Here is a 12583-nt window from a genome sequence, read left to right as displayed (position 1 = left end):
ATCATACTGAGGGATGAGTAACATGAGTTCACACACTGTTAAGTGGCAAAGCCAAAATTTGACCTCAAAACCCCTACTGCAATACAAACTTTTATTTAAATAAGAAAAAGAGTTACTGTACAAATAATACTCTTCAGATGCAGCCTGCAGAGCCATAGCTATGGATGCTTAGTTCTGTGAGGAAGTGCTTCTATAGATTTTTAGGTTTAGAGATGATACCATCTGGATACCTTTGCTTGAACCGGGCAACCACATCTGGATCTAGTAGGTGGATCCCATCCAGCTGGTTTCCAAGGGTGATCCTGAAGCAAGGGGAAAGATGGGGCAAACCAAAATTTCCCAGAATTAAAAGGCTTAATATTGTTAAAATATACCTTTTATTAAGACTGTCTATCATCTCATCAAATAACTCTGCCAATTCTTTTTAAAAGACCTTGAATAGTATGTGGTAGCATGACTGGTTAGGAATGGGCAGATTCTGATGTTAAAATAGAGAAGATCTGTGTCACTTACGGGTTAATAACTGATAGCTAACCAGGCCTACTTTTCAAAGCTGTTGCTGCCAGTGAGTATTCCTTGGATAAGTAAAATGCTAACAGCATGTCTCGTACTTTTTTAAAATTGTATTTTTTTAATTGAATTTACTTAAAACCTGTATGGTTTTGTGAACCAATGTCACCCAAGTAAATTCAATTAAAAAAAAAATTAGCAGCGTGTCTTTTAAAGCTCTACTAACGGAATGAAAAATGTTAAAATTCTTGACAGATTAGATTCTTAGTAACCACCAGGGGACAGATTCAAAACATCCACAGACTAACTGAGGAATATCTTTAGGTTGTAAAAGTGGAATCTAGAGAACAGTGGTTTGAATCCTAAAACATGTGGGGTTTCCAATGAATGTTGCAGAATCCTATAAAACAGTCTAAAATAAAATATAAGCTTAGTTGGCTTATGAATCCTCTGAAGCCCATTTACAGAATACTGGAATATGATGTGAAACTCTACTAACTAATGTCCTTGACTATAAATACTTTTGCCCATGGGGGCTAGCATGTTCTCTGGTCACCTTACCAGTTGGGTTGCACATTGTGAGGTCGTCCAAATAATTCAATCTTGCGAGTGCCAGGGGATAATCTCTCAATCATGCCATAGATTTCATCTGGTTTATGACTGGTAGAACGAACCTAGGAAATAAAGGGTCTAGCTACATCTAAGTTACCCAAGATTGCAATTCTAGCCCTTTCCATTTATGTTTTAAGATCCAAATGAGAGAACTTGGGCCAAGAATTCCCCTGACCTCAATAACTAGTATCAATTAAAATGTGAAAACTTTGAATGCCTGGGAAGCACATACCTCAGCTACGATCACATCACAATCCAGACCCTGGTTGAAGCCTTGGGGATTTCCTTTGACACCAACCTGCTCACCACAAAGAACAGATTACCTTATGGAACCCAACATTTGAACTTTTTCTCAATAAGAAATCACATAATTCCTCTTTTTTGCTCCACCTAATGAATTGAGCCCCACTGCTGCTCACCAAGCAGTGTTCCTTTCCATGGTTCAACCAGTGACCTGTACGGCCTGTCCGAATGATGCGTTGCAGTTGATTTGTCTTCACCCAGATAATTTCATCTACCCGTTCATAACTGTGGGGCATAAGAAAGAACTAGAGCTTTAATCAGGCTTTCACAGTTTAGGAGTAGTACAATCTACTCTACAGAGGTAGGGAATCATAGGAATACTCTGGGAGAAATAAACAGATATCTATATAGCAATTATGTATTTCCCCCAAAACAGTGGTCGGCAAACTCATTAGTCAACAGAGCCAAATATCAACAGTACAACGATTGAAATTTTTTTTTGAGAGCCAAATTTTTTAAACTTAAACTTCTTCTAACGCCACTTCTTCAAAATAGACTCGCCCAGGCTGTGGTATTTTGTGGAAGAGCCACACTCAAGGGGCCAAAGAGCTGCATGTGGCTCGCGAGCCGCAGTTTGCCGACCACGGCCCCAAAAGAAAGCAACACTTACCCCCAGAGGTTCAGACATTCTCTGCCCAACTCCATGGCCCTAGAAAGAAAAAAGGGTTAAACAGCTACTTCCATGCCTGTTTTTTCTTTTGCTTCAAGGTATGTGTTGTTTTCAGTAGACATTCAGTGAACATTTACATGCAAGACACCATTAAGGCAACAGGATGATTTAAGAATGTAAAAACAAAACATAGTATCTATTCTCAGTGGCCTTACCTTTCACAAGGAACAAATATAAAGTTAAATAGGACTCAAGATATAATTTGTTATAAATAGGCATTAGGTCTCAGTAGGAAAAAAAGGCTGACTCAATCTTATATTTAATAGCACAGCTAGGAAAACCCAGGATTTTATCCCACCCAGTACTCACTCTGTACTATACCTGCCCATACTACATATCTTTGAACCGCATTACCTGCCTGTGACCCAGAGGAAGAGAAAGCCATCATCCTGCAGTACTGGTATGTTGAGCCTGCGCATCTCATCATCTGTCAGGGTCCCATAGGGCAGCTCCATGTGAATATCCCAGGGTGGGTCAGCCATCACAACTGCAAACTTGCCCAAGATACTGACGTCCAGGTAGCGGATATCACAACAGATCCACTGCATGAGGTGGTATTTGGTCATCTTCCCTTCCTCCACTCTGAGATTCATGGCCCCAGTCCCTCTTTTCCATCTATTTTCCTACTCCCTTTTAAGCATATCTATCCCACTCCATTCCCAATCAGCAAAACGGATTGCTAATTATGCCCTGCTTTCCTACATGTATGGCTGCCCTATTCAGATTAAGTCCATAAATTGAGATAAGTTTTCTGAGCCAACAGGTACCTGAGGTGGGAAGAGTCGGTCTACATTGGAATCACCTCCAACACTCTGTGTGAGAGCAAGCTCCTGGCTTGGTGTATGGTCTTTGCTCCCAGGAGCCTCAGAATCCATGCAAGCATCAATTTCATAGTGAACATATTTGCAGGTATCCATGTGGAAACATGTATTAAGGAAAGAGCAGTCACCTAATGACTCATCAGTGTGTTTATTGATGATTCGCCTGGGGAAATAAAAAGGTAAAATCAGAATCAAGATGGTGTTCCACAGTCAGAGCCAACAGTTCAAGTAACAAATTGTTTCACAATTTCCTATTTACTAATTTTCTCTATTTGAGCTTCCTTCAAGAGTTTTCAGAGAAGGGGGAGGCAGGGGACTTGAATATCTGTAATTCACACTAATGAAGAGTTTTAATTCCTCTCTGAGCAAAGACATAACTTGCTTGTCTTATGACAGGAAGGAAGGAAGGGCTTGCTGGTTAGAGCAGTATAACACTGACCTAAGAGCCCAGAGTCCTGTTTCTCCTAAGATAATCTTCTTCCAAAGAACTTTAACTTACACTGGGGCTCAGAGATAGAAGTGCCTTGCTATTGCAAGAAAGGAGCATTAAAAAAACACATACTTGTCCCTGGCCAGTTTGGCTCGGTGGATAGAGTGTTAGCCTGCAGACCAACAAGTCCTGGGTTCAATTCCAGTCAAGGGCACATACCTTGGTTGGGTTGCAGGCTCCTCCCCGGCCTGGACCCTGGGCAGAGCACCTGCAGGAGGCAACTAATCGATGTGTTTCTTTCACATTGATATTTCTCCCTGTCTTTCCCTCTCTTTTCCACTCTCTCTAAAAATCAATGGAAAAATATCCTTGGGTGAAGATTAAAAAAAACACAACAAAAACCCACACACACTTGCATTTATTTGGGAGTCCAGCCTGTATTCCTCCCACAGAACACTACTTCTAAAAGTATACTTTCAGCCCAGTTGGTGTGGCTCAGTGGTTGAGCATGACCCAGAAACCAAGAGGTCACCAGTTCAGTTCCCAGGCAGGGCACATGCCTGGGTTGCAGGCTTGATCCCCAGCAGGGGGCATGCAAGAGGCAGCCAATCAATGATGTCTCTCTCTCATCAATGTTTCTACCTTTCTATCCCGCTCCTTTCCTCTCTAAAAATAAAACATTTTTTAAAAAAAAGTATACTTTCAGAATCTGGAGGTCTTTGACAAACTATTGAAACCTTTTTCTTTTTTAAATATAATTGTATTGATTTCAGAGAGAGAGAGGGAGAGAGAGATAGACCTCAATGATGTCTCAACATCAATGATGGGAGAGAATCATTGATCGGCTGCCTCCTGCATGCCCCCTACTGTGGATTGAGCATACAACCCTGGGCATGTGCCCAGACCGTGATCTCCTGGTTCAAATGTTGATGATATTCAACCAGTGAGCCATGCTGGCCAGGACATATGAAAACCATTTAATAACAGGATTAAAGACATAATCTCAATGATTGGAAGCAACGTGCTGAAAAGGAATGACTACTTCTAGGAGACCCATCCCACCTCTCTCCCTCCCAAGAGACCTGAAGTGCAGCTTGCGACAGGGCCGATCAGCATCACTGGCTTTCATGCACTCCTCCTTGGTTCCATAGTCACAGAACTCTTGCACTTGGGCCCGACCTCGTGACCGAAACTTTTCGACAATGGATTGTTCCTTGGCTGTTGTAGTATTTAATAGCTCTAGAATCTCCTGACTGACCTATGACAGAAGAAGCTTTGGACTTAACAGGGTTTGTAGATAAAATTAGCCCTTAAACCACCTGTGTAAATTCTACTTGATAAAAATGCCCACCAAAACCACTTATGTTAGGTACTGAACTAAGGCATAATGAACTCTACTGTCACTTTAACTTGTCAAATTCACACACCTAGAAGTAGCAAATGGAAGAGAACTCATGTGGTTCCATTATTTATACCAAGAACCACTACACAGTAAGTCTTCAACATTGTTGATAGGTTTTGTAACTTTAAATGAAAAGATGTATAACAAAACTAATTTTGCCGAAACCGGTTTGGCTCAGTGGATAGGGCGTCAGCCTGCGGACTGAAAGGTCCCGGGTTCGATTCCGGTCAAGGGCATGTACATGGGTTGCAGGCACATCCCCAGTGGGGAGCGTGCAGGAGGCAGCTGATCGATGTTTCTCTCTCATTGATGTTTCTAACTATCTCCCTTCCTCTCTGTAAAAAATCAATAAAATATTACAAAAAAACCCACTAATTTTACCATAGGCTAATTGATATAAACAAAGTTCCTAAGGCATCTCATCAACGTTATGATGAAATAACACTGAACAAAATGACTTTGAGAACTGGTTGTATTGCCAATTCACATTGTTTAATCAATTTCTATAATTATTGGTCCAGTATTCATTTCCATTCATCTCCCCCTATTCCTACATTTGGATTCATCTTTTTAAAAAAATTTTTATTTGTTGATATTTAGAGAGAGAGGAAGGGAGAAACATCAATTTGTTGTTTCACTTATTTGTGCATTCATTGGTTGATTCTTGTATGTGCCCTGACTGGATTGAACCCACAACCTTGGTGTACTGGAACAATGCTCTAACCAACTGAGCTACCCAGCCAGAGCTGGATTCCCCTGCCCTTGATCTTATGATTCTTCCAAACAGATCCAGTAACAAAGATTCTCTAAATCCGAGTTTCTAACATTGACATTATTAACAATTAGGGCAGGATAATTCTTTGTTGTATGGGGGTTGTCCTACTATGACTGTAGGGTGTTTAGCAGTATCCCTTGCCTCTACCCACTAGATGCCTGTAGCACTCGCCTGTATTGTGACAACCAAAAATGTCTCTGGACATTGTTAAATGTCCTCTGCAAGGAGGGAGGAAGGCAAAATCATCCCCTGTTGAGAACCATTGTTCTAAACCTTCAATTCTAAGAATTGCTCCTTGTGCCAGGGGTAAAATTCCTCTCAACCAAAGTTATAATTCCAAGTATATGTATGAAAACATTTCCATCTGCCCCTACCTTCTTGCTCTGTTGTTCCTTAGTTGACTGTTGGTTCAGAAGGCTTTCTATCTCCAGATCAACATCTGAGGCAGCATGTTTCCTTGATTTCTTGGTTGGCTCCTTGGCTGTTTCTGATGCTGAAGAGGCCAGACCAGAGGCCAAAGAGCTAGCAAAGGCAGCTGCTGTGGTCGAGTCCTGTTCTGCTCGCCGCTTCTGACCTGTGATAGTCCCTGTTACCTCCCCAGAGCCCTTTTCTGCCACAGCGACCATCATGGCAGAGAGCTTGGAATGATCAGCATAGGTCACAAGAGTAGGATGTGCATCATCTTGTAGGAGACCTCGCTTTACCTCAATCAACTCCTGAGCTGCAAACTTCTGTAGGAGGCTTTCCACCCCATCTTGAGTAGCAGGGGCATCTGGCTGGGGAAGTAAGAGAAGGCAACAAGACACTGACCATGAACTGAAAAAAAGAAGTGATAGATTCCAACCCTGTCTTATCAGGTCATTACCGTGGAGATGGCAAGACAGATGGACACAGCATCAGTAGGCAATGTTAGGGATAGATCAGAGAGATGGTGTAGCAACTTCTTCTCCAACTCAGGGTCTGTAGCTAATTCAGGAACTGAAGCTATGCTGGACTTGGAGCCACCAGAAGTGGGTACAGTAGGCACTGGGCTGTCACTGCGGAAGGTTGGAGACAGTGCTGCCTCTGGATTCCGTAGATCTAGGAATGAAGAGAATATAAACTGAAAAGGGTGCCCTGGCTGGTTTGGCTCAGTGGATAGAGCATCAGCCTGTAGACTGAAGGGTCCTGGGTTCGAGTCTGGTCAAGGGCACATGCCCGGGTTTCGGGCTCGATCCCTGGTGTGGGGCATGTTCTCTCATTGATGTTTCTATCTCTCTCCCTTTCCCTTCCTCTCTGAAATCAATAAAAAGTATTTTTTTTTTTTTAAAGGGGCAACTGCCAGCCTATATATTCCTCGGGAGTCAAATTCTCCAGCAATCACAGTACACAGTTCTTTCATTTCATGCGGGAAATCCTCCGACCAAATTTGGCACTAGATTAACCTTTCCTCAAACATATTTAAGCATTCATTCACTGCTTTGCCAGGATAATCCTCAGTTTTCTGGGAAGAGCTTACCTTTTCTCTATGAATGAGAGTTTTCATAATTCCTCGTCCTTCATGTACTTTATAGGAAATGAGCAGCATGGTAAATTTAAATGCCCATACCAACTCTATTCAAGCTATTCTAAGTGACAACTGGTATAATCAACCTGAACTTAAAAGCCAGAAATATTTTCAACAACCTAAACTATGATTAAATCTCTCTGAGGAATGGAGTTTAAATTTTTATGAATTAAGGCCACTAGACATCAGAAGATATACAAATGACAGTGTTAGAGGTTAGAATAATGGAACCTTTAATATCAAACTTAAAAATCTTACAATTTGCTGAAGCCTAGTCACAAAATATTTCCTGACTGTATTTTTAAAAAAATCTAGTTTTGGTGTCAATTAACTAAAAATGTGCTTTTTAAAAAATTAAATTTAGTAAAGTGACATCTATGATAATAAAAGCATAATATGCTAATTAGACCAGACAGCCAAATGACCTTCCGGACGTCATTCCAGATGTCCTTCCGGATGAAGCTGTGGTGGCGGGGGCCAAGGCAGAGGCAGTTAGGGTCGATCAGGCAGGCAGGCAGGCAGAGTGGTTAGGGGTGATCAGGCAGGCAGGCGAGCAGTTAGGGGCGATCAGGCAGGCAGGCGAGTGGTTAGGGGTTATCAGGCAGGCATGCAGAGTGGTTAGGGGCAATCAGGCAGGCAGGCAAGCAGATGGGGCAATCAGGCAGAGAGGTAGAGTGGTTAGGGGCGATGAGGCAGGCAGGAAGAGTGGTTAGGGGCGATCAAGCAGGCAGGCAGAGCGGTTAGGGGTGATCAGGCAGGCAGGTAGGAGAGCAGTTAGGAGCCAGCAGTCCCGGATTGCGAGAGGGATGTCTAACTGCCAGTTTAGGCCCAATCCTCCCTGCGGGATCAGGCCTAAAATGGCAGTCAGACATCCCCCAAGGGGTCCCGGATTACGAGGGTGCAGGCTAGGCTGAGGGACAACCCACCCACCCCCACCCCCCGTGCACAAATTTCGTGCACCGGGACTCTAGTTGGTTAATAACATTATATAAGTTTCAGGTGTACAACTTTATAATGCAACATCTGTATACTCCATTGTGTGCTAAAGAAAATGTGTTTTCATAATTAAACCTACTGATACTATGGAGAATGAAATCACATAAACATTTTACTTTCTCCAGTTAGTAACCAAATTTAGATCTTTGAGTAATGTGTAATTTTTCTTAAAGGAAGCAATAAGTCTGTAAAATGAATCATTTTTTTTTTTAGTTAATCCTCACTCAAGGATATTTTTCCACTGATTTTTAGAGAGAGTGGAAGGGAGGAGAAGAGACAGAGAGAAACAGCGATGTGAGAGACACATCGATTGGTTGCCTTTGCACCTGCCCTGATAAGGGCTAGGTATGAATCTGCAACTGAGGTATGTGCCTTGACCAAGAATCAAACCGGAGATCCTTCAGCCAACACTCTAACCACTGAGCAACTGGCCAGGGCAAGCCCTGCTATTTTTAATGCAGGCTTTTGCAGAAAGCAAAGTTTTTCAGGAACACACACATATGTATATAGTAGAAATGCCTCGAATCATATCCTTCCAGAATGCTGTTTTTGAAAAAGTTGATGAAATACTTTAATCCCAGTTACAGGAGTCTATAATAAATTAAGAAGCAATTAGGGACCCAAGCCAGGTAGTTCAGTTGTTTAGAGCATTATCTGATAAACCAAGGTTGCAGTTTCAATCCCTGGTCAGGGCACATACAAGAATCAACCAATGAATGTATAAATAAGTAGAACAAATCAATGTTTCTCTCTCTCTTCCTTCCTCTCTCTATAACATCAGTAATTAAAAAATAAAAGAAGCAATGGGTCATTTGTCTATGATAGTGATGTAACTGTTGTATTTTCTACCTAAAATTGATATGCATGTCGCCTGACCAGCATTGCTCAATGAGTGTCAGCCTGTGGACTGAAGGGTCCCAGGTTCAATTCTAGTCAAGGGCACATGCTTGAATTGCAGGCTCGATCCCCAGTGTGGGGCATGCAGGAGGCAGCCAATCAATGATTCTCTCTCATCACTGATGTTTCTATCTCTCTCCTCTGAAATCAATTAAAAAAATAAAAAATAAAATAAAATTGGTATGTATGTTTAAAAGGCTCAGAAACAGAGGAAATCAAAGAATAAGAAAAAAACCAGAGGGTCCGGATGAAGCCGTGCCCCTGGGTCCGGCCGAGACCCAACCAGAGGGAATCGAACCTGCATTACCACCATTTGTCCACCATCCAGAGCTGAGGGGTCAGTGCCGACATGTACTCATAAGGAACTGGTGGACATTGATATTGGGTCTCAAAAGAACTGTTGGTCCAGAAAGAAACTCACTACAGACTGATTCATTTGCCTGTCAGCATAACTATAATTGCTCGTCGCACATTCAATTCTTATAAGTATATCTCTGGTGACACATGATCTCGCTCATCTAGGGGAAATGATGAACAACATAGGCTGATGAACAAGAACAGAACCAGAAACAAGGAGGCATCGATCGGACTATCGGGCCTCAGAGGGAGTATAGGGGAGGATGGGGGGAGTGGGGAGAGATCAACCAAAGGACTTGTGCGCATGCATATGAGCCTAAACAATGGTTAAGTTCAACAGGGGGTTGGGGCATCCGTGGGGAGGGGTGTGGGATGGGAATGGGGGGATGAGGACAAATATGTGACACCTTAATCAAAAAAGAAATTTAAAAAACAAACAAACAAAAAAAGAAACAAACCAGAAAATTGATCTATAAGAGGTAGAACTGAAGTTTATATATCAAGAAAAAAAAGTCTTCCTCTTGGGTAATTCAGTAACTACTCCAATGCTTGATTACTAATTAATCCCTGACCATATGACTTGCACTTCTTCCTCCACTCACCCTACCCTCTTAACTTCTTTTTTAATTATCTAAGTACAATATAGCCCTCAAAACCAAATTCCAGCCCTAGTCAGTTTGGCTCAGTGGATAAAAAGCATCAGCCTGTGGACCAAAGGGTCCCGGGTTTGATTCTGGTCAAGGGCAGGCACCTTGGTTGCAGGCTCCTCCCCACCAGGGCCCTTTCTCTCACAGAGATGTTTCTCTCAGTCTTTCCCTCTCTCTTTCATTCTCCCTAAAAATCAATGGAAAAATATTCTCAGGCGAGAATTAACAAAAATAAACAAAAATAAACAAACAAAAAAATAAAGGTGATTAAATGTTAAAAAAAAATTGCAAGTACCAACTTCTCCATAATTGCCTTCACTGACTAAACCAACTCTTGTTAGTTCTTTCACTGCACTCTTGTGGAAGCATTCCTGTGGCATTTTACATGTATCATACCCTTTATCCCCAACTAAATTTCAAATTCCTTGAGAGCATGGTCCATGTCACACTTATTTTGTCTAACTACACTCATGCACACTGTAGAAACTCAATATTTACTTATTATGGTGTGAGAGTCCTGCCAGGGCATCTAGTTCCAGGGGCCAGAATGTGTGCAAGGTCCTTAAGACAAGATTTAGTGGTGGATTTGAATATACTGAGAAACACTGGAATAACCTACCACAACAGTGGTACAGAGATTCGCTATTCTTGTACATCTTTTATCATTGATTTGCCTTAGATAATTCAGGGATTGTGCTGGGAATGGGTGGCGAGGTTCCTTCGTTTTACCACTGTGACACAGAAGCGGGGCTGGGAGATTAAAAAACAAACAAACAAACAAGGAACGCTTTCAGATTCCAGCTCCGCATGTAAATGACCGAAACAACGCCCGTTCCTCGGCTGAGCGACACCCACTCTGTGCGGGCCGCTGAATGGGCGCTGTGGATCACAAGGTCCAGTGCTTGCTCACTGTGCCCACCGTCGCAAAGAAAAGGCCACTACAAACCAGTCGCCAGAACCTAGGGGAGAGCAAAACGCCAGGGGAGCAACAGAAAGAGAGGACTTTCTGTTTCAAGGAACGGGGCTGCGAGGCCTGGCAAACGGGACGTTCCTGCAGACTTCAGAGGCATCAGGCAGGGGCGGGCATGGGGCTGGGAAGGCGAACCGAGAGACCCGACGCCCGGGGTGGGAACCTCCACTGTGCTGCTGGGGCGAGAGAGGGAGGGCCAACGCAGGAGGCGTCAAAGAAACAGCCACTGGGAGGAGGGCTTCCACCCGGGAGCTGTCTCCTTCTCCAGCTTCCCTCCCACCCAGCCCGGCTAAGCTCCGGCCGGAGACACGCGCCTCACCCAGGTGCCCCGAGTCCTGCTTCCGCCTCCGCTGCAGCCTCTCCCGCAGCGAGTCCAGCTGCTTTTTGTGGGCCTGGATAGAGCTCCACGTGTCCGACATCCTTGCCTCCCGGCCTGGGGTAAGCCTCGAATCAGGCGCGGGAGACTAGCACCTCCCAGTTGAAGCTCCGGGGAAAAACCTAATTCTCACCCGGGCGCCCCAAGGCTAAACGGAAAGAGACGCCGGCGTGGCGCTAAAAGAAAAGCCATTTCCGGTTTCGCGCCGCTTTGACGCTGAAACCGGAGCCATCTTTGGTGTTGGCAGGAGGGCGGATGTTTTCTTATTGGCGCTCTCGGGTGCTTCCGGGTGCAATGAGGCTGTGGCCGCCATCTTGGTGCCTGGCAGAGCGGCCATGTTGCTTATAGGCGCGCATGCGGCCATGTTGCATATAAGATCAGTCTTGAGAGTTGACTAAGATAGTGCTCCTAGAGCGGCAGTTGTAATACGGATATTTAAAACGAGGGATCACGAATTCCGCCGACAGTTTGCTGCATACCTTTCCCACTGAAGGCGTTGTAGGTTCATGTTTCCATGCATTCATTTACAGCGACAGCTATTCATTAGTTCCAATCCGTGGGTGTGTATGCCTGGGCACACTTCTCTGAGGGAAGAAGAGATGGAGCAGTGATGTTATTATAAGGTATCTATGTATATTCTCACTCTTCTTTTTTAAAAAAACATATTTTTCTATTATTTTTATACATTTTAGAGAGAAAGAGAAGGGAGAGAGACATCAATTAGTTGTTTCCCTTATTTATGCACTCATTGATTCTTGCATGTGCCCTGACAGAGATTGAACCAGCAACCTTAGCACATCTGGATGACTCTCTAACCAGCAGAGATACCCAGCGAGGGCTTCTCACTCTGCTTACACCAAAACTGCATTTACCATAGTAATACATTGAAATAGAGTCCTCATAAGGAGGTGGGGGGTGGGAGTGGAGGGGAGGGCGGGGGTGTTTCTGAGATTCAGGTTGCATGTGTTTCTTATTCTGGTAGCTGGTTACATAAGAATGTTGTGAAAATTAAGCCAATTTTTTAAGTGCACTTCTCTGTACATGTAGTAAGCTTAAATTCAAAAGTTTGTTTTGTAAAGGGTCCTCTGAATGGAAGCATTTAGAAACCACTGGTTTGTCAAATGCCTACATGATGCCAAACACTGTGTCAGAAAGAATCGCTTGAAAAAGGCAAGGCTGACCTAACCGGTTTGGCTCAGTAGATAGAGCGTCAGCCTGCGGACTCAAGGGTCCCAGGTTCGATTCCGGTCAAGGGCATGTACCTTGGTTGC

General features: G+C 43.5%; 1 protein-coding gene across 1 annotated transcript; it reads right to left on the bottom strand.

The window, feature by feature from the left end:
• Positions 1-74: 74 nt before the first annotated feature.
• Positions 75-11506, bottom strand: METTL3 (methyltransferase 3, N6-adenosine-methyltransferase complex catalytic subunit). The gene is made up of 11 exons (XM_079768206.1): positions 11256-11506; positions 6389-6603; positions 5898-6299; positions 4429-4604; positions 2863-3079; positions 2450-2637; positions 2036-2074; positions 1542-1650; positions 1355-1420; positions 1072-1184; positions 75-302 (listed from the first exon to the last, which is right to left on the bottom strand). Exons 1-11 carry the CDS (start codon positions 11353-11355, stop codon positions 191-193), a joined length of 1737 nt encoding a protein of 578 aa, XP_079624332.1. The 5' UTR covers positions 11356-11506; the 3' UTR covers positions 75-190.
• Between the last annotated feature and the right edge of the window lie 1077 nt (positions 11507-12583).

The sequence above is a fragment of the Cnephaeus nilssonii genome (assembly GCF_951640355.1).
Source record: "Cnephaeus nilssonii genome assembly, chromosome: 4".
Lineage (NCBI taxonomy): Eukaryota > Metazoa > Chordata > Mammalia > Chiroptera > Vespertilionidae > Cnephaeus > Cnephaeus nilssonii.
The sequence above is the reverse complement of the archived record's forward strand: the minus strand, read 5'-3'. Positions and strand labels throughout refer to the sequence as shown.